The sequence below is a fragment of the Melopsittacus undulatus genome, chromosome 6 (assembly GCF_012275295.1).
Source record: "Melopsittacus undulatus isolate bMelUnd1 chromosome 6, bMelUnd1.mat.Z, whole genome shotgun sequence".
Classification (NCBI taxonomy): Eukaryota; Metazoa; Chordata; class Aves; order Psittaciformes; family Psittaculidae; genus Melopsittacus; species Melopsittacus undulatus.
Genome location: NC_047532.1, coordinates 24,281,190 through 24,296,591, shown reverse-complemented (window position 1 = coordinate 24,296,591; position 15,402 = coordinate 24,281,190). Strand labels below are relative to the sequence as shown.

The following is a 15,402-nucleotide window of genomic DNA, read 5'->3' as shown; positions in this document are numbered from 1 at the left end:
AGCAACCTCCTCCAAATTCCTTTTCACATTTTGCAGCAAGACTCCCATTAGGTCTCTACTTGTACAAATGAGTTAGTGGAGCTGATCAAAAGGGAAATAAAATCTGGATGTCTCTGAATGCAGCTCATTTGTTCATTAAAACATATTAAATGAACAAACAGTGCTCAGTAATCACCAAATGCGCTCTTGCAGCTGCAGTAGAGATTTTACTCCCTCGTGGAGTAAGTATGTTTTAATTTTATGTCATCCATAGATCTATGAAATGTGTTAATCACACACCAAGCATGCATAGGGAGAAAAAGAGAATACTCAATTCATCCTTCAGTAACATATCACTATGTATTCTCCTGCAACAATAATCCTAAGAAAAAAAAGGGCTGTTAGGCATCTCCAAACTGCTACACATAGCTGGTTCACATAATCCTTTTCATAAACATACTGAAATATGTATTAAGATATTTAGGAAGATCCCTACTTCCAGTAGGTATGTCCAGACACTGTCAAAATATAAATAAAATCATAGGCAGAATCCAGACAGTACTTGAAGTGAGCACAATATGAAGGACAGAAAAAGAAATGGTGAATACATTCCCATCTCCTATCATGTGCCTTGAATTCCAAATATATATATTGTACAAGGTAACAAAGTATACAAGGAAGCATGCTGCTGTGTATATTTTATGCATTAAACCATATAATGTGAGCTTTGTCTAAGTAAATGTTAATAGGTACAGCATACCTATTAACATGGCTTTACCACTTCTCAAATCTCAACTCTAGAAACCAAAAGCAACTCTTCTAGCACTGCAGCATCAACAATCACACCCTGTGCTTGGCCAAGTCAGAAATGAAGGTAGGGCCCCCGCCTAGGCAAGAGATTAAAGGAGCTTCTCTTTCCTCTTCCTGAATCCTGTTCCTACTTGGCAGAAAACACGACTCTCTTTTTACCTCCTTCCTTCTCAGCTGCACCCCCTCACTATTTCCTCCCACACCATTTCCACTTTCATCACTCTCCTACTTATTTCCTACTTCCTGGTTCCTTTGCTAAGCCTCACTGATGCAACCTCACATCCCAGCTTCTGGGGTCATCATAAAGCTTTCATGGCCCCAGAAGATGGTGAGCCCAGACATAGATAGACTGTGGGCTGGCTATCTCTCACGCATTTTAGGGCAAATCACTTTGCTGTACCAGGGCCAGCACAGCACCTCTACACCACTGATGGCTCTAGAATGTGGTAAGAGAAGCACAGATGTTACTGGTGAACTGTGACCAGTGCTTCTCCTTCAGCAGTATATAACACTAGATAAGAAAAAGCAAAGACAATTCTGTTTTTAAATATCTTGGTAGGTGGTATTAAAAGTAATCACAAGAACATAGAGTATTAAGTTGGTTTTGGTACCTTTTTAATGTGAAAATGGAGAAAACCAGGAACTCCAATATACCACAACAAAGAATCAGAGAAAGTAAAAGATCTGTAAAGTAAACTGAATCCAAACATAAGTAATGCTTTATTGGGATATAGCAAGCAACCTATCAAATAGGGAACTGGTACAAACAGATTGAACAAGACTCTCTTTTAACAGAGATGTATGGTGACGAGACAGCTTCCTTCAGTTTTAAAACAAGTATTCAAACTGTTAAGTAAAGCATTAAAAAAAATCAACCATTACACCACCAATGACAGACAATATTAGAAATGTGCAGAATTTTACTCTTTTTACAAATTTCTGCATAATGTTAAAAAACAACTTATCATAAATTAGAAAAAGGAATAAAACAAAGCTTTTTTTTTTCTTTTGTTTTGCAAAGCAACACAAACTTTTTAAAACCAACTATACTTTACATAAAACTACTATTAAAACCAGGTGAAAACAAGCTGGAAATTTAAAGGACAGCAAAAAATACACAACCCAGTTTCACCTGTTGGCAACACCTTCTGCTATCGAAGGGGTTATGTTAGTTGTATACACAGCTCTAAACATTGCAGCATACCACGAGTAAACCTTAATAAGGTCAAAATAGGACCCTCTGCAAAAAAGGGTGACTTGGCAAGTGTCAGTCCCATCCTAAAATTACAAGTAGCAATATTTTAGTAGATGTTTAGTATAAAACAAAACCTACCTTAATTGGTTTCTCTCTCCCAAAGATGCACGTAAACTTTATCTGGGTTTGGGGTTTTTTTTGGTATTTTAATTCGTGAAATCAAGAACATGTCTGGATCAAAAATGAGATTGACATACCTCCCTTTTGTTCTGGATACAGTGATGTAGCTATTTCAACATGCTTATTGACACTTCCTAAAAGAGAAAATCATTATGTACTATGTAAAAAATACACACCACTTCTCTCAGTTCAGACTTAGTATATAGTATATTGCCAACTCTATCCAATAGGATATATATAATAATTTGGTTTAAATTCTTAATAGATCTATTTTCTCTTTACAAAGTTCCACCACATGAAACCAAATTGCTTATTTGTTGTTTGAGGCACAACATGACCCCAGTTAGATAATTTGCTATAAAGAGTTGTTCTTTAGATGTTGTGTCTGTAGAGGTTTAACGTGATACTCATAGATTTTCAGCGCAGGCCCCAGTTTTAATGAAAGTCCAGTCAGTACATCATTTCTTGTCATCAAGAGTAATGATTTGCCATCAATTTCCTATAAGAAGAATTAAAGAGTTTATAAAGACAAATGTACAAATCTAACAGACGAGAACAGTCATGCAACAAATGGAGGACTACTACAGAGGATCAATGAGAAAAAAAATAGTAGCTTTTATTTTCCTTAAACTGTGTTTATAGCTGCTGAATTCTGCTGTCGGCTTTTGAAGTGCTCACTTGTGCTGACTAAAGCATAAATTCTGTGTAGTCAAGCACAAAACCCAAATAAGCTTTATTTCAAAATTCCCTCTTTGTAAATCTGTTTCAAATTAATAGGTATATGTGCAAATTGCCTAATTGTCGCCATTAAGAGAAGGACACTCTCAAGAAAGCAGCTTATAAAGTGCATTGCAGGAGAATTACCACTGACAGCAATAGGCAAGTTTGGACTAGTCAGTATCCACCAATAACTTCAGATGCCTTCTTTAAAAGGCCAACCTTCCCATGTGTCCTGTGGGGGAGGAGAAGACTCCTGCAATCAGAAATTTTAGAACTACTTTTACTATTTACTATTTAGACTACTGTGGAACTCAACAATGGGAGGGAACTTCTTGATTGATTGTTTTGTGGGATTTTGTTTGTTTGTTTTTTCCTCAAACCTTGGCTTTCTGACCTATTTAGATCAAAATCCTTCAGGCTTTAGGGTTTGTTTTTTTTTTTACTTCAAAACCTTGTATATTTGAAAACTACCTGTAAATGATCTCTCAAAGGTCAAAATGGACTCCCATCTCTGTTTTAGAAATTGGACCATTCTTTTCTTTACACATCTCTACAGTTCAATCACAGTGCACTTACTCAGGAAACAGGAGCAACAGCTAATGCATTGACTGGTGTCTCACAACGCAGCAAGACCTCCCAGGGCTGTCCTAGCCCAAAGAAGTATATAGCTTTATGGCATTCTCCTGCTATAAGGACTGAACTTAACTCTGCTGTTGCATTCTTTTTTAACTGAAAAAAAAAAAAAACCCACCAAAATAACCACAACTGTTAGATTTGCTAAATGAACATGAGCCGGCTGCAGTGTGTGCTTGTAGCCCAGAAAGCCAACCATATTCTGGGCTGCATCAGAAGAAGCGTAACCAGCAGGTCGAAGGAGGTGATCCTGCCCCTCTGCTCCTGTGAGACCTCACCTGGAGTATTGTGTACAGTTCTGATGTCCTCAACATAAAAAGGACATGGAACTGTTGGAACAATTCCAGAGGAGGGCCACGAGGATGATCAGGGACCTGAAGCACCTCCCATATGAAGACAGGTGGAGAAAGTTGGGTCTGTTCAGCCTGGAGAAGAGAAGGCTGCATGGAGACCTCATAGCAGCCTTCCAGTATCTGAAGGGGGGCTATAGGGATGCTGGGGAGGGACTATTCATTAGGAACTGTAGTGATAGGACAAGGAGTAACGGGTTGAAACTTAAACAGCAGAGGTTTAGATTGGATATAAGGAAGAAATTCTTTACTGTTCGGGTGGTGAGGTACTGGAATGGGTTGCCCAGGGAGGTTGTGAATGTTCCATCCCTGGCAGTGTTCAAGGCCAGGTTGGATGAAGCCTTGGGTGATACTGTTTAATGTGAGGTGTCCCTGCCCATGACAGGGGGGTTGGAAGTAGATGATCTTAAGGTCCTTTCCAACTCTAACTATTCTATGATTCTAAAAGCCAACAACCAGTTCAAATGTTTGCATATATTGTTGCTGTCCATGATAATGTATTGTCAAAATTTTGTATTTTTTATAAATATTATAAATATCACACATCAATTTATCCCACTGCAGAATCTTAGGAATACTAACAGTTGTCTTGGAAATGTCAGAGATCCCATCCTTGATTACAACTCAACATAAAAGGAGGAAGACTTACATTAGAGTTATTAGAGTTCAGCATGAATTTGTCCAGACTTATCTCTCTTATGATTGTAGGTACAAAATACATTGGCAAACCACAACATACTCAAAGGTCAGCGGTAAGCAGAATTTCTTTTAATGATAACGGCTGGTCCCTCAGGGGAGCACAGTGTAAAAGTAGATCCAAAAGGAAAAAGTTTCCAGTAACTTTTTACCCAATTAATACCAGGTGCCTCTTTCCAGTTACTACTGAGAATGATAACAGTTAAAAGCAGTTTCTATCCTCTCTTTTCCATTCATCACAATTCTTTTTGTGGGAATTTTTACACCAGTGAGTATTTTACTCATTGTTGTGACCTACCCTGAAGTTGCCTTTTCTGTTGTTCAATGATGCTATGGAGGAAGAACTGCCTCCAAATGAAATAAATCCAGTACCTGGAACTGGAGAAACTCCATGAACAGGAAAAAACCATTGACTCCTTTCCCTTCTTCTTCCACATGGCTCCCCATGGATTCTAGAAATGTTGGTAACTTTAAATGAATAGAAAACTGATTCTCTAAACATATATGTGTAGAAATGAATGGTATCTTTGTGTGTATTGTAAGCTCTTCCACTTCTTTTTAGTTTCCACTTACACCTGCTTCCGTACATTTGTTAGTCCAGTTTTTGGTACCAAGTAAGCTTTCATGTGCTTTGGTAACTTCTCCAAATTTCTTCTCTGCTACTTCTCTATTTTCTGGACTTTTTTCAGGACGTAACTTCAATGCCAGCTTTTGTTATGCCTTTTTAATGTCACCTGCAGAGGGACCCCTCTACACAAATAGAGCTAATACTAATTTTCCATTGTGCCAGGATGACCTCAGCAGCAATAGCATATTATCTTCAGTAAATGACCAGAGGACCAGTTTTGCTTCAAGTTCTCCCAGCATTCTTTCTGCTCTAAGTGACTGAGAACTTCAAGGTTTCACAGTACAGATAACATGAAAGCAGAGCAGCCAGCATGCTCACATGTTCCTCCATGTCATGGCTCTGCTAGAAAGCAGCAGTGGATATAAGCTAGCATCAACCCCTAGTTCCCCTTCTGATAAGGCATTGCAGTGAGGCCAGCAAACTAACACTGGGTTTCTTGGGCTTATCTGGCTATCATAATACTAATGGCTAAAAGCCACCTGGACAACAATGAAAGTCAGGCATAGCATTAGCGTGTCTCAAGACATGGCAAACAGCTTCAGTTTCTGAGTGAGCCAAAGCCCCATGGGCTCCAAGGGCTTCTAGCTTAGCCATGTACTAAGAGGCAGCAGTTATTTGAAGGTGTTCGCACCCTCATCCTGTACCTGATCTGCCTTCCTCTTTGGTTATCCTGTGCCTCTAACTTCTTGGCTTCTCTGATTTGCTTTCTGATGTTTTGGGTTTTTTTGTTACTGGGCAACATATTTCAGTTGAATCTCTTTTCATCCGTGAGCTCTTTTGACTTGCTGACATCAGTGAAACTCCAAGAAGAAATAATGTATAATCACCATACAGTCATCACTTCTTACCAGCACTTAACAACACAGTTTTAATAAAACATTCTGCAGTACTTAAAATGATTTCTCCTCTTTAAAATGTTGTGAGAAAATAAATCCAGTCTTAAAAATTCTTTGAGCCACGTGCTTTGGGTGAGTCCAGATGCATTCCGATTCATCAAAAGAAAGTGTGGACTCAGTTACTGTTGTGTAAAAGCTGAACATAGTAACAGATCTCATTATTACGTTCTGAGCTATGGATGTTTTGTAAGGAAACCATTGTGCTACCCCTACTGAAGCAGACCAGTAAAAAACAATTTCCCATTGTTGTAGGTGAAACAGAATACTTTCCTTTACCATTTACAACCTCATTCCCCTTCTAGTACATATTCAAGGAAGTAGCAGATCATGTTAATTTGGGTTTCTGGGACCCAGGCAAGCTGCAGTACAAATGGCAAACTAAAATGGAGATGGACAGAGCTTCAGCTGCATGCCTGGTAACTATACAGACGGAGGACAGCTAAGGGCTCAAAATGAACCTGATAGCACTGCCATACCTGGAAAGCCTGGGAGATTTTGATAACAAATGCCATAAGCACACAAAGTTAGTGACTAGTATACAACATAAAAGAAACTGAACACAACCACCAGTAAGAGGTTAGGAACAGGGTTATTCCTGAAACTGTTCCTGGTGCAGACAAGGAATGGGCTGGCAGAGCTGGCATGGAGGAACAGGTACTTGCTGCTCCTCGTGCTGCTAAGGGAATGAAGAGGGAAGGATGTGGCAATAAATTGTGCTGTAAGTGTCTGCCCCACATCTCCTGGTTGCATCCTGATGGCAGGTTTTAGCCTCCCTCTCTAAGGCTTTGCATAAAGTGAAGCTAGTAGTGGAATCACAGCCACATTTCTGCCCATGGCTACCCTAGCAGAGCCCTGTCAACACATTACTAAAAAGCAGCTTACTTCAGCTATGCTCCTGAAGTTGCTTGCCCTCACTGCAGAATACTAATAAAATCTTTACACTCTAATTCTATGCTACTTTCCGGCAGACTGTTGTAAATTGCTTTGCCAAACCTCGCAAGTTAAGTCTCACCTTGCTGCTGTTAGATCAGTAGTAATACTGCAGTACTATTGACAAGCCAGCTGAGGTGCAGAGAGGTTATTTGAAAGTCAGAGGTATCTGCCAGTATAAGGAAAAAACTCCCAGAGGTTGCAATTGCGTTGTCTGTGTGTTTTTTTAAATCACATTTCCAAGGCAGTGGAGGAGACAAGGATGCTGGTATTTAGGAATCGATACACTTAAACAATTTTTTTGCTTATTTACCCATCTTCAAATTCTGAAAAAAATTGTAGCACCTGCAGAAACAGCCTCTCTCTGCACCCTGCAAAAGAACTACTCAACACCAGGCTTTTGACCTGCAAGAACAAAGAGTTAAATTTAGGTACTGTTATAGTCACGGATTCCAATCTCATGGGACTTCACTGTCCAGGTGCTGAAGATCAGCATGATTAACCTGACCAACAGTAATGGCATTTCATATTAGATTTACAGTTTCCCTGCAAAACTGCTCATAACTTGTACTAGATCAGTGCCTTGGAAGGTCAAGACATCTATTTTGATAGCTAGATACAGGTGTTGTTTAAATAATTTCCTGGTAGTTGCACACAAACCTACAGACTTACCAGGGAAGGTGCTGAACCGACAATCTGGAGATGTAATTTTCATCTCTATGGAACAGGTGAGCTGTAGGCCAAGTAAGCCAACTTCCCTATTCATCACAGTAATACACCTTACCAGCATGCTGACAGGTGAGTTGCAAGGGGCCATATAACTATTAAATTCTTTGCTCATCAAATCTACCAAAAGAAGCCATCCATTAGCATCAGCAGTTACAAGGACCAGAAATGAAGACCAAGCCTCTTTCTCAGAAAAACGTGCTTCTCCAGTGCCTAAAAAGACTATTCCCCTTTACTACCAACTTGTCCTTTCCTGTTCGCTTGCACTGCTAAGTTCAACACAACCCAGAAGCCTCTTTGTTATCCTAGGTTTTCAAAAGCTACTTGCTTCCTAGGTGTCCCAGACTGTATAAATAGTCTAAGTGTATCTATACAATACACTAAGGAAGATGGGAATTACCACTCATATTTTAAATAACAAGATAGTGAAACTGAGTGGGTTGTACAAGAAGACTGAGGCCAAGGCAGAAAATTTGTTTAGATTCATCACCTTTCACATGACTCTCTTAGTCAAACTCCAACCTATTATTCACACCTTGTTGAACAATATTATTACTCAGAGATCATAGTCCCATAGATTTTTACCCTCCACTAATGTGGGATCCCCACTCCCATTTGACAGTATATAACCAAGTCCATGACAAAAATGTGCCATTTGAGAAACAGGTAGCAGTTAATAGGTGTTTCCTAACAGATTTACCTGTTCTTGAAAAGCATTGGCTTGTTCTTCAAATCCAGCTGTTCTGAAATAATTCACAACATCGGTAACAGCCCAGTCAGCAGGATCCGGAGGTCTCCCATTCTCTACTGAACTGCAAAGTACAGATCCAGACAAGTAATCACTAAATGCGTGCAGAGTGTCTGCTACTTCTCTGTGCACACCCCATATACATTCCCTCCTTCCTTGTTCATCCAGGAAAAGTAGCCTTCTGTACCCTGCCCTGGTACAGAACAGCCACTCCTGTTCTCTTCCATTTAAAAGACCTGATGCTGGAGACAACTGAGGTACCTCTCCCTTCAGAAAAGAATAAAGTATATGAATCTTCACATCAGCCAAAGGTAATCAGTCAGGATCTTCGCAGTTCAAGAACAAAGACTATCATGACTGAGGTACCAAATGGTTGCCTTTCAAGACTGCAGCTTGCTTTCAGCTACCAAGCACTTACAAAGAATTGCAGTATGTGGATGTTATTCTTTTCCCAGATGAGACTGTACTTCCTCATAACATGAGCAGAAACTACTGGAAACCACCTTTACCTTGCAAAACAAAACAATATCAACCAACCAGAGGCACCAACGCTTGCACTAATTGCACAATACTGAAAATTTCCCTAAAGTGTTTTTGGACTCATCTTTGGACAAATCTATGGACTTTTTGTAAACACAGTCAGAATGAATTCCTTCTGTGCTTGACCTTAGGCAAATGCTTTCCACAGTAGCAAAACCAACCAATCATTCATATTACTATCCTTATTCTGCGTTTCTCATATTCAAATTGCCTTCACCCTATCTCAGATAACTTTTGTGCTTCTGCAAATTCTTGGTAACAAAAACACACAGCTTGATTACCTTTCCTACAGCAATTTAGGAGGATGAAGAGTAAGATGTCAGAAAAAAGGTGTTAAAGAAGTCCTTTCTTAACTAGAAGTAGGAAAGTCCATGCCAGACGTTTCTGCATGCTTAACCATAATGCTAATGTAGAAATATTGAAAACTTATAGATCAGGGCAAATGTCAGAATCCTGTCCATTTCAGGTCCTGAAGCTTAGAGGACTTTGATTTTCAACAGCACCAGCTGGAAAAGAAACACAGATAATTCTGTGTGAGATTATACTCTGCTAACAGCATTTTTATGCCATCCTTCAGATTTTTCTTTTCCAGCTGTCACCACCTCTGTCTTGCCTAGATTTGTGTCTTTCAGCAAAATAACTGAGGGAATCAAGAGCCAACCATTTTTCCAACCAGCCATGAAAAGAAGTGAACAGAATCACATACACTACTCCTATCACCACATCCCAATTTCTACAAGTAGCTCAGTCCTGGGAAGGAGGACTCATGAACACAGTGATCTTTGTTTCTCTCCTAGCTTTTGAAATGTACCTGTCAACACGGCAACAAAATTCTGGTCCTAGTCACACTGCAACCTCAACATCACACTGAATGCTGCACTTCGCTTTCTAAAAGCAGTTTCTTTTACTTATCATATGGAATATATACAAATCTCAGAGCAATGAGCAAAGGGCCAGAGTTTCTTACTTCTGCTCATCAAGTAATGACTGACTTCATGAATTGCTTCACTGATTGTGATTACACAAAAAGGCAATACTCAGCAAAATTGAAAATGAGAGTATGCAGCCTTATTAGAACTGCACTTTGTTTTTTTTATCAAAGAATGCCTTTCAGTTAAGATTTTTAGTGTTGTGCACATTCTGAGGCTTAAGAAGTAAAACATGAAAAGCACCAGAGAAAACCTTTACATACTTGTAAAGGCAGCATTTGAAGTATTATATTTAAATCTTTGTATTTTCCCCTGGACTATCACTTTCAATGACTCATCTTCTACTTAAAATCAAAAATAAACAAACAAATCCCCAAGTCCTTGGTATTTAAAAAGTAAAACCAACAATGTAATAAATCCTAAGAGATACTGAATTTAATTCTTCCTAAATGGCAAATAAAATATTCAATCTGTAAAAATACCTCCTAACTGTATTTTGCTTGCTTCCTGAAACACTCTAATTTCCAGCTAAATATGGTCTCAAACCCTCCTTCCCACAATTTCATGTTTCAGCCCACATATGCTAGTTCATCATGTAACTCTTCTTTTTACCATTATGGAACTACAGCTTGGTCCAGCCCCATTCCAGGCTCAACTGCAGTGACTTTAGGGGCTCTACCTTAGTCATTAACTAATCACAGAAAATAATTGCAAGTTCCTGCCTCAAGGAATAGCATCATGCTGGACCTCAAGTGGAGCCAATTTCCACAGCTACAACTGCAGAAAACTCAAAGGCATGTGGCAAACGGCTGGAGACTGGATTTTAACCCATCTACCCACACAGATGCTCATTTGGTTTCTAGACTTTGTCTCCTCCTTGCCCTGCTGTTGCACATGGCTCTGTTCTTTAGACAAGAAAAGGCAATATGTAACAGCCGTGACATAGCCATACACCCATTTATGCCGGACATTGTGGATGCTGTGTTATCTTAAGAGGACTGGCATTTTAGGCTTTGTAACAAGATACTAGATGTACTGGCAATGAATAAAGACGCGGCTTGACTGCTTTTCACCACTGTCCCTGTGCCTTTATTGCCATCATGTGGCAGAAGCAGCAAGGCTTGCAAAGGTATAGCTGTGAACAGATTTTAGCCAAGCTATTTATAACCACTTTAAGAAAGTAACAAATACTTAATTTGTAGATACATGCACATATAATGTTCATTTAGAAAACACAGCTCCTGATCAGTTTAAATACAAACCCCATCTAAAAAGCCAACTTTACCAGCAGTAATTGAGCCTTTATCACCTAAGCCTTAGGGGGAAATGATTAAATGTAAACTGTCCTTGCCCTGAAGGCCTCCTTTCTTCTCCCACCATAGAGTCCTCATTGTAGAAGCAAGACTGCCAACTGAAGGTGGCTTCTGCAGGAAACACACACGATACAATTTATTCATAGTCACTGAACAGGAAAACACATTTTATGTTGGTGTGGTGTAAGCAATGTCTCAAGAGAAGGGGGAGCATGCCAACTTTAATGGTTGCCATCAGATCTTTTGATGCTGTGTCATAATCAAGTGTTTTACCAGCATCTTGAAGTTATAATGATGATGGTGATTATTACTACTACTACTATTCTAGTGCCTGGAAGCCAAAGCATTGTCAAGTTTTCTTGGAAGGCTTGTGGAAAAGAGATCTGAAGGAGAAGAATGAGGTGCAGCTTTGCAGAAGTGCTGCTGTTTGAGAAGACAGATTAAGAACTCACTCTAGTACCTTTCTTTGTGTTTTGGGTTTTTTGGTTTGTTTTTTTTTTTTATTTTGTTTTGGTTTTGCTTGGGTTTTGTTTCTCTGTGGGGTTTTTGTGTTTTTTTTTTTGGGGGGGGGGGGCGTTTGTGGGTTTTCTTTAAATATATTCATATATACATATATCTATCTTACCACAGCTTCTATAACTTTACAGCAGCAAGGCCAATTTTTTCCACACAGAACTCCACTTCTCAGATCGTAACGTCACTCAGAATTGAGAACTGCCAGCCCTGATTTAAGAATTGCTGACCTCTGAGGATACAGAAATGCCTCCAGAACAGGTCATATCCCTTAGCCTGCAGTCTACCACGCTAAAGGAAAATTGTAGAGCAGTGCACGCCATGTTTATGCTTTATTCTCACCCTAAATCTGAAGAAAAAACCCAGTTTAGGCCTTCTCCAGTGAACAGCTTAAATTACATCTTCCAGAAGAGAACTGACACCAAAGACACATGCTGCTGCTACTACTTCTCAGCAATACTGGGCAGTGAGCAGAGAAGGGCATATGTCTCTCTGACCGAGACAGAGAGTAGACTTCCACATAGGACACACCTCTCTCTCAGGAACTGCCTCTACAAAAGCCACTAGAAGACAGGTGAGCAGATGTAGAATACTGGTTACTGAGCTACCACTTGTTTTAGACTCTGACTGAGAGGAGAAATCAGTGGAGAAAGGTACCCCAATTTAAGTTACTAGCTTCTACATCTCTCCATTGCACATATCCCATAAGATTCAGTTCCCAAGGCACTTATATTTTGAAGCTGAAATAGAGCAAAAGTAATTGAGAACAGGCAAGGTTTGAAGCAAGCAAAGACAGAGGTGCCCATCCTTGCCAGTCACATTAAGTCAAATTAAAACTACAATCAAAATCCATGTGCTGCTTAAATAAACTGAACACTATGGATTCACTTACTTTTTGACATCCAGAGAGCCATTTTCCTTGTTTTCCATGTCAACAGTTAGCATGGGGAGGATAGAAGTTTCTTTTACTTCAGCAACTGATCAGTAAGGGGAGAAAAAATTGTGTTTAATTATTGCTAGTATGAAAAGAGCAACATAATATAGAAACAAGCATTCTACCAGGATACAACCATGTTTCCACTTGAGAGCACAGGTGCTGTCAAAAGACTGTTTTTCTCAGAAGCCTGTCAAAATTCGTAATAGCTAATGCACTAGGAAATGTTGACCTGTGCTTCAAACACAAGAAATATTTCACACCTGAAAAATCAAGGAAGGTAATGTTACATTTGATCCTTCCTGAAACTGGTAAAAATTTTATCAAACTATATATCCATATGCGTAGAGTGATGTGCAATATATAGCTAGATATCAAGGGTATTATGCCTTCAGTCATCCTGCTATACAGAGGATCTAAACAGATGTATGATCTTATCCCTAGTGAGGATAAGACGTGAGGTTTTGAAATTCATAGCCTTGTCCTACAAATGGTGAATCCAGGATACAGATCAGCACAAAGTGACTTATACCCATTTCACACGTAAGGTGAGTTTAGAATTGAGTGCCAAACTCCTGAGCCCTGAAATCTGTATCTTATCCGTAAGACTATCCTTCCTTCACTAGCACAGTGTCTTCTACAGGTACCATACGCTGGACTCTGAAAAGGAAAGGGGCATACGAAAGACACAGGAGAAAATCCAGTTTGTTTCCCTCCTTACAGCATGCTAGAATACTTTTGCTACACAGCTTTTTCTACCCCTCCACAGAACATGCAGAAATGACCAAAGCCTTTTCTTTCTGTTGTCAAGTAAGCCATTTCTATTTCAGAAAGCACCAAAGAACTGACCAAGGACTCAGGATGCTCTTGCTGTAGCATTAATGGATGCCAGTGAAATGTTACAGAGCTCTGGGAAGTACAGAATATGGAAATCATGCTCTTCAACTAAAACTTTGCAAAACCAGAAAGTAGCAATTAATATTGCTGTTTAAAAAAAATAAAGAAGACTTTATTACACAGGTAGCAGCACGCAAAGTACCAGCAAAACAGTAACAAACTAATCGAAAAGATGCTTCTTCCTGCACCGCTGACCAAATAACACATTCCCTCGAAACACTTCTTGGTTCACCTGAGGTGCCTGCAAAACGACAACCGCACCAGTCCGCCTGCGGGAGGTCCCTCACCCCGACCACGCAGGACCCGCGGCCACCCCGGGCTCGGGGCACGGCACCTCCCGCGGAGGGAGCCCGCGGCCACCGGGGGGCTCCCGGGGCTCTCCCCTTCCCCCGCGGCGGGAGGAGCCAGCCTCTCCGGGGCTGTGTGGCACGCGTTCACCATTTTACAAGCATCTCCGAGACCGTTCGCCAGGCAGCACTGCACCACATTGTCAATTTTTGGCTGGGGGGGTGAGGGATGGGGGGAAGTAAGACAGAAAAACCTACCTACGAGCAACTAAACCAAAGCATTGCTACGGGCTGCTCCGGAGCCCGCGGCTCCCGCCCCCCCCGCCGGCAGCGGGGCGCTCTGAGGCGGCTCAGTTTGACACTGGGCAGCAGCCCCGCCTGGCGCCCGGCCCGCCTGACGTGCCCGCCACACACGGCCCGCACCAACCGCCGCCCGCGTCATGGCGCCCGTTTTAAAGGCGCAGCACTGCACCGCCTCCCCAGCTCCCCCCGCTCAGCCCGGGGCCCTCGGGGTCCTCCCTCCCGCCGCCCTGCAGCGCTCTCCCTTGCAGGCGTGCCCTCCGCGGCGGGCACTTCGGGGAGTCTGACAGAATGGGAGCAGCGACCGAACCCTCCGGGCAGCGGCTTCCATCTGGCAGCACTTACCTGCGGGGCAGCCGCGGGCAGGGCGGAGGCGGGCTGCTGGCACGAGCGGCTGCAGGGCCGGAGAGGAGCGCTCAGTGCCAGATTCATGACTTGAGTTTCTTGGGACCTCCTTGTAAATATTTCTACTCCTCCTACCCGAGTGGGGTGTATGAAGTAATGGTACGAGTGGGGGAAAAGGGAAAGAATCCGCAGATGTTCTTTGAAGGATACAGTACTGAGCCGAAGAAATTTACACAAGGTGAGAAATGGGAACAACCAGATCTTGGGAAAGAATGATAAAGTTACGTAAAATTCGTTTCTAGGACAAGTTCGTCAACTTGGAGGTGACTTTCTCTGGAACTGGAGCATCAGCAGGGGCCAGGTGACAGGAAAGGGTGCCAACGAAGGGCAGCACCACCAGCAGCACTGGGGGAAAAGGGAGATGGAGACAGCAATTCCGGGGGACAGCTACACCTCGTACTCACATAAACGTCGTATCTTATTTCACAAGGAGACCCAGATACCCACGGGATTTGTTGTGTAGTGAGGTACAACTCAAGGTTCATGAAAACAGTCGACTAAGTCTGGTCCACTGGCAATCAAATCTCACCTACAAAGATTAATACAAATGTTGACACATTCCCCCAACAATTGCACTTTTATTACACTATTTTTTAACTTCTTCTCCCAGACTTCCCTGTATTCAGGCTGTCTTCTAATGGCATAGAAGCGTTACATGGATGACACGTTGTCAGCTAGGGAAATAAGCAAGTAATACCAACCAACCCACCCTGCCTTCCCCACACACGGGCTTTGAAGACCCACTCCACACCAGGGCTGCGTCCCAATCACAACTCAGAGGCTGCGACCTCCT

The 15,402-nt window shown here is 41.4% G+C and overlaps 1 protein-coding gene across 2 annotated transcripts; it reads right to left on the bottom strand.

Moving 5' to 3' along the window:
• Positions 1 to 1,487: 1,487 nt before the first annotated feature.
• On the bottom strand, positions 1,488 to 14,283 carry SAMD13 (sterile alpha motif domain containing 13). Of its 2 annotated transcripts, XM_031050787.2 has the most exons (5): positions 14,163 to 14,283; positions 12,679 to 12,763; positions 8,444 to 8,555; positions 4,936 to 5,015; positions 2,550 to 2,663 (listed from the first exon to the last, which is right to left on the bottom strand). In XM_031050787.2, the coding sequence occupies exons 2-5, from the start codon at positions 12,729 to 12,731 to the stop codon at positions 2,636 to 2,638; spliced, it is 273 nt and encodes a 90-aa protein (XP_030906647.1). In that variant the 5' UTR covers positions 12,732 to 12,763; positions 14,163 to 14,283; the 3' UTR covers positions 2,550 to 2,635. The 2 variants fall into 2 exon arrangements, with proteins under 2 accessions (XP_005151088.1, XP_030906647.1); XM_005151031.3 differs by lacking the exon at positions 4,936 to 5,015 and having other exon boundaries at positions 1,488 to 2,663.
• Between the last annotated feature and the right edge of the window lie 1,119 nt (positions 14,284 to 15,402).

Coding starts and splice junctions, on each gene's coding strand:
- SAMD13 (XM_005151031.3), bottom strand. CDS start 12,731: ATGCTAACTGTTGACATGGAAAACAAGGAAAATGGCTCTCTGGATGTC. Junction 8,556..12,678: donor GGCTCTCTGGATGTCAAAAA/GTAAGTGAATCC, acceptor TGTACTTTGCAG/TTCAGTAGAGAATGGGAGAC. Junction 2,664..8,443: donor CCAATGCTTTTCAAGAACAG/GTAAATCTGTTA, acceptor TTCTTCTTATAG/GAAATTGATGGCAAATCATT.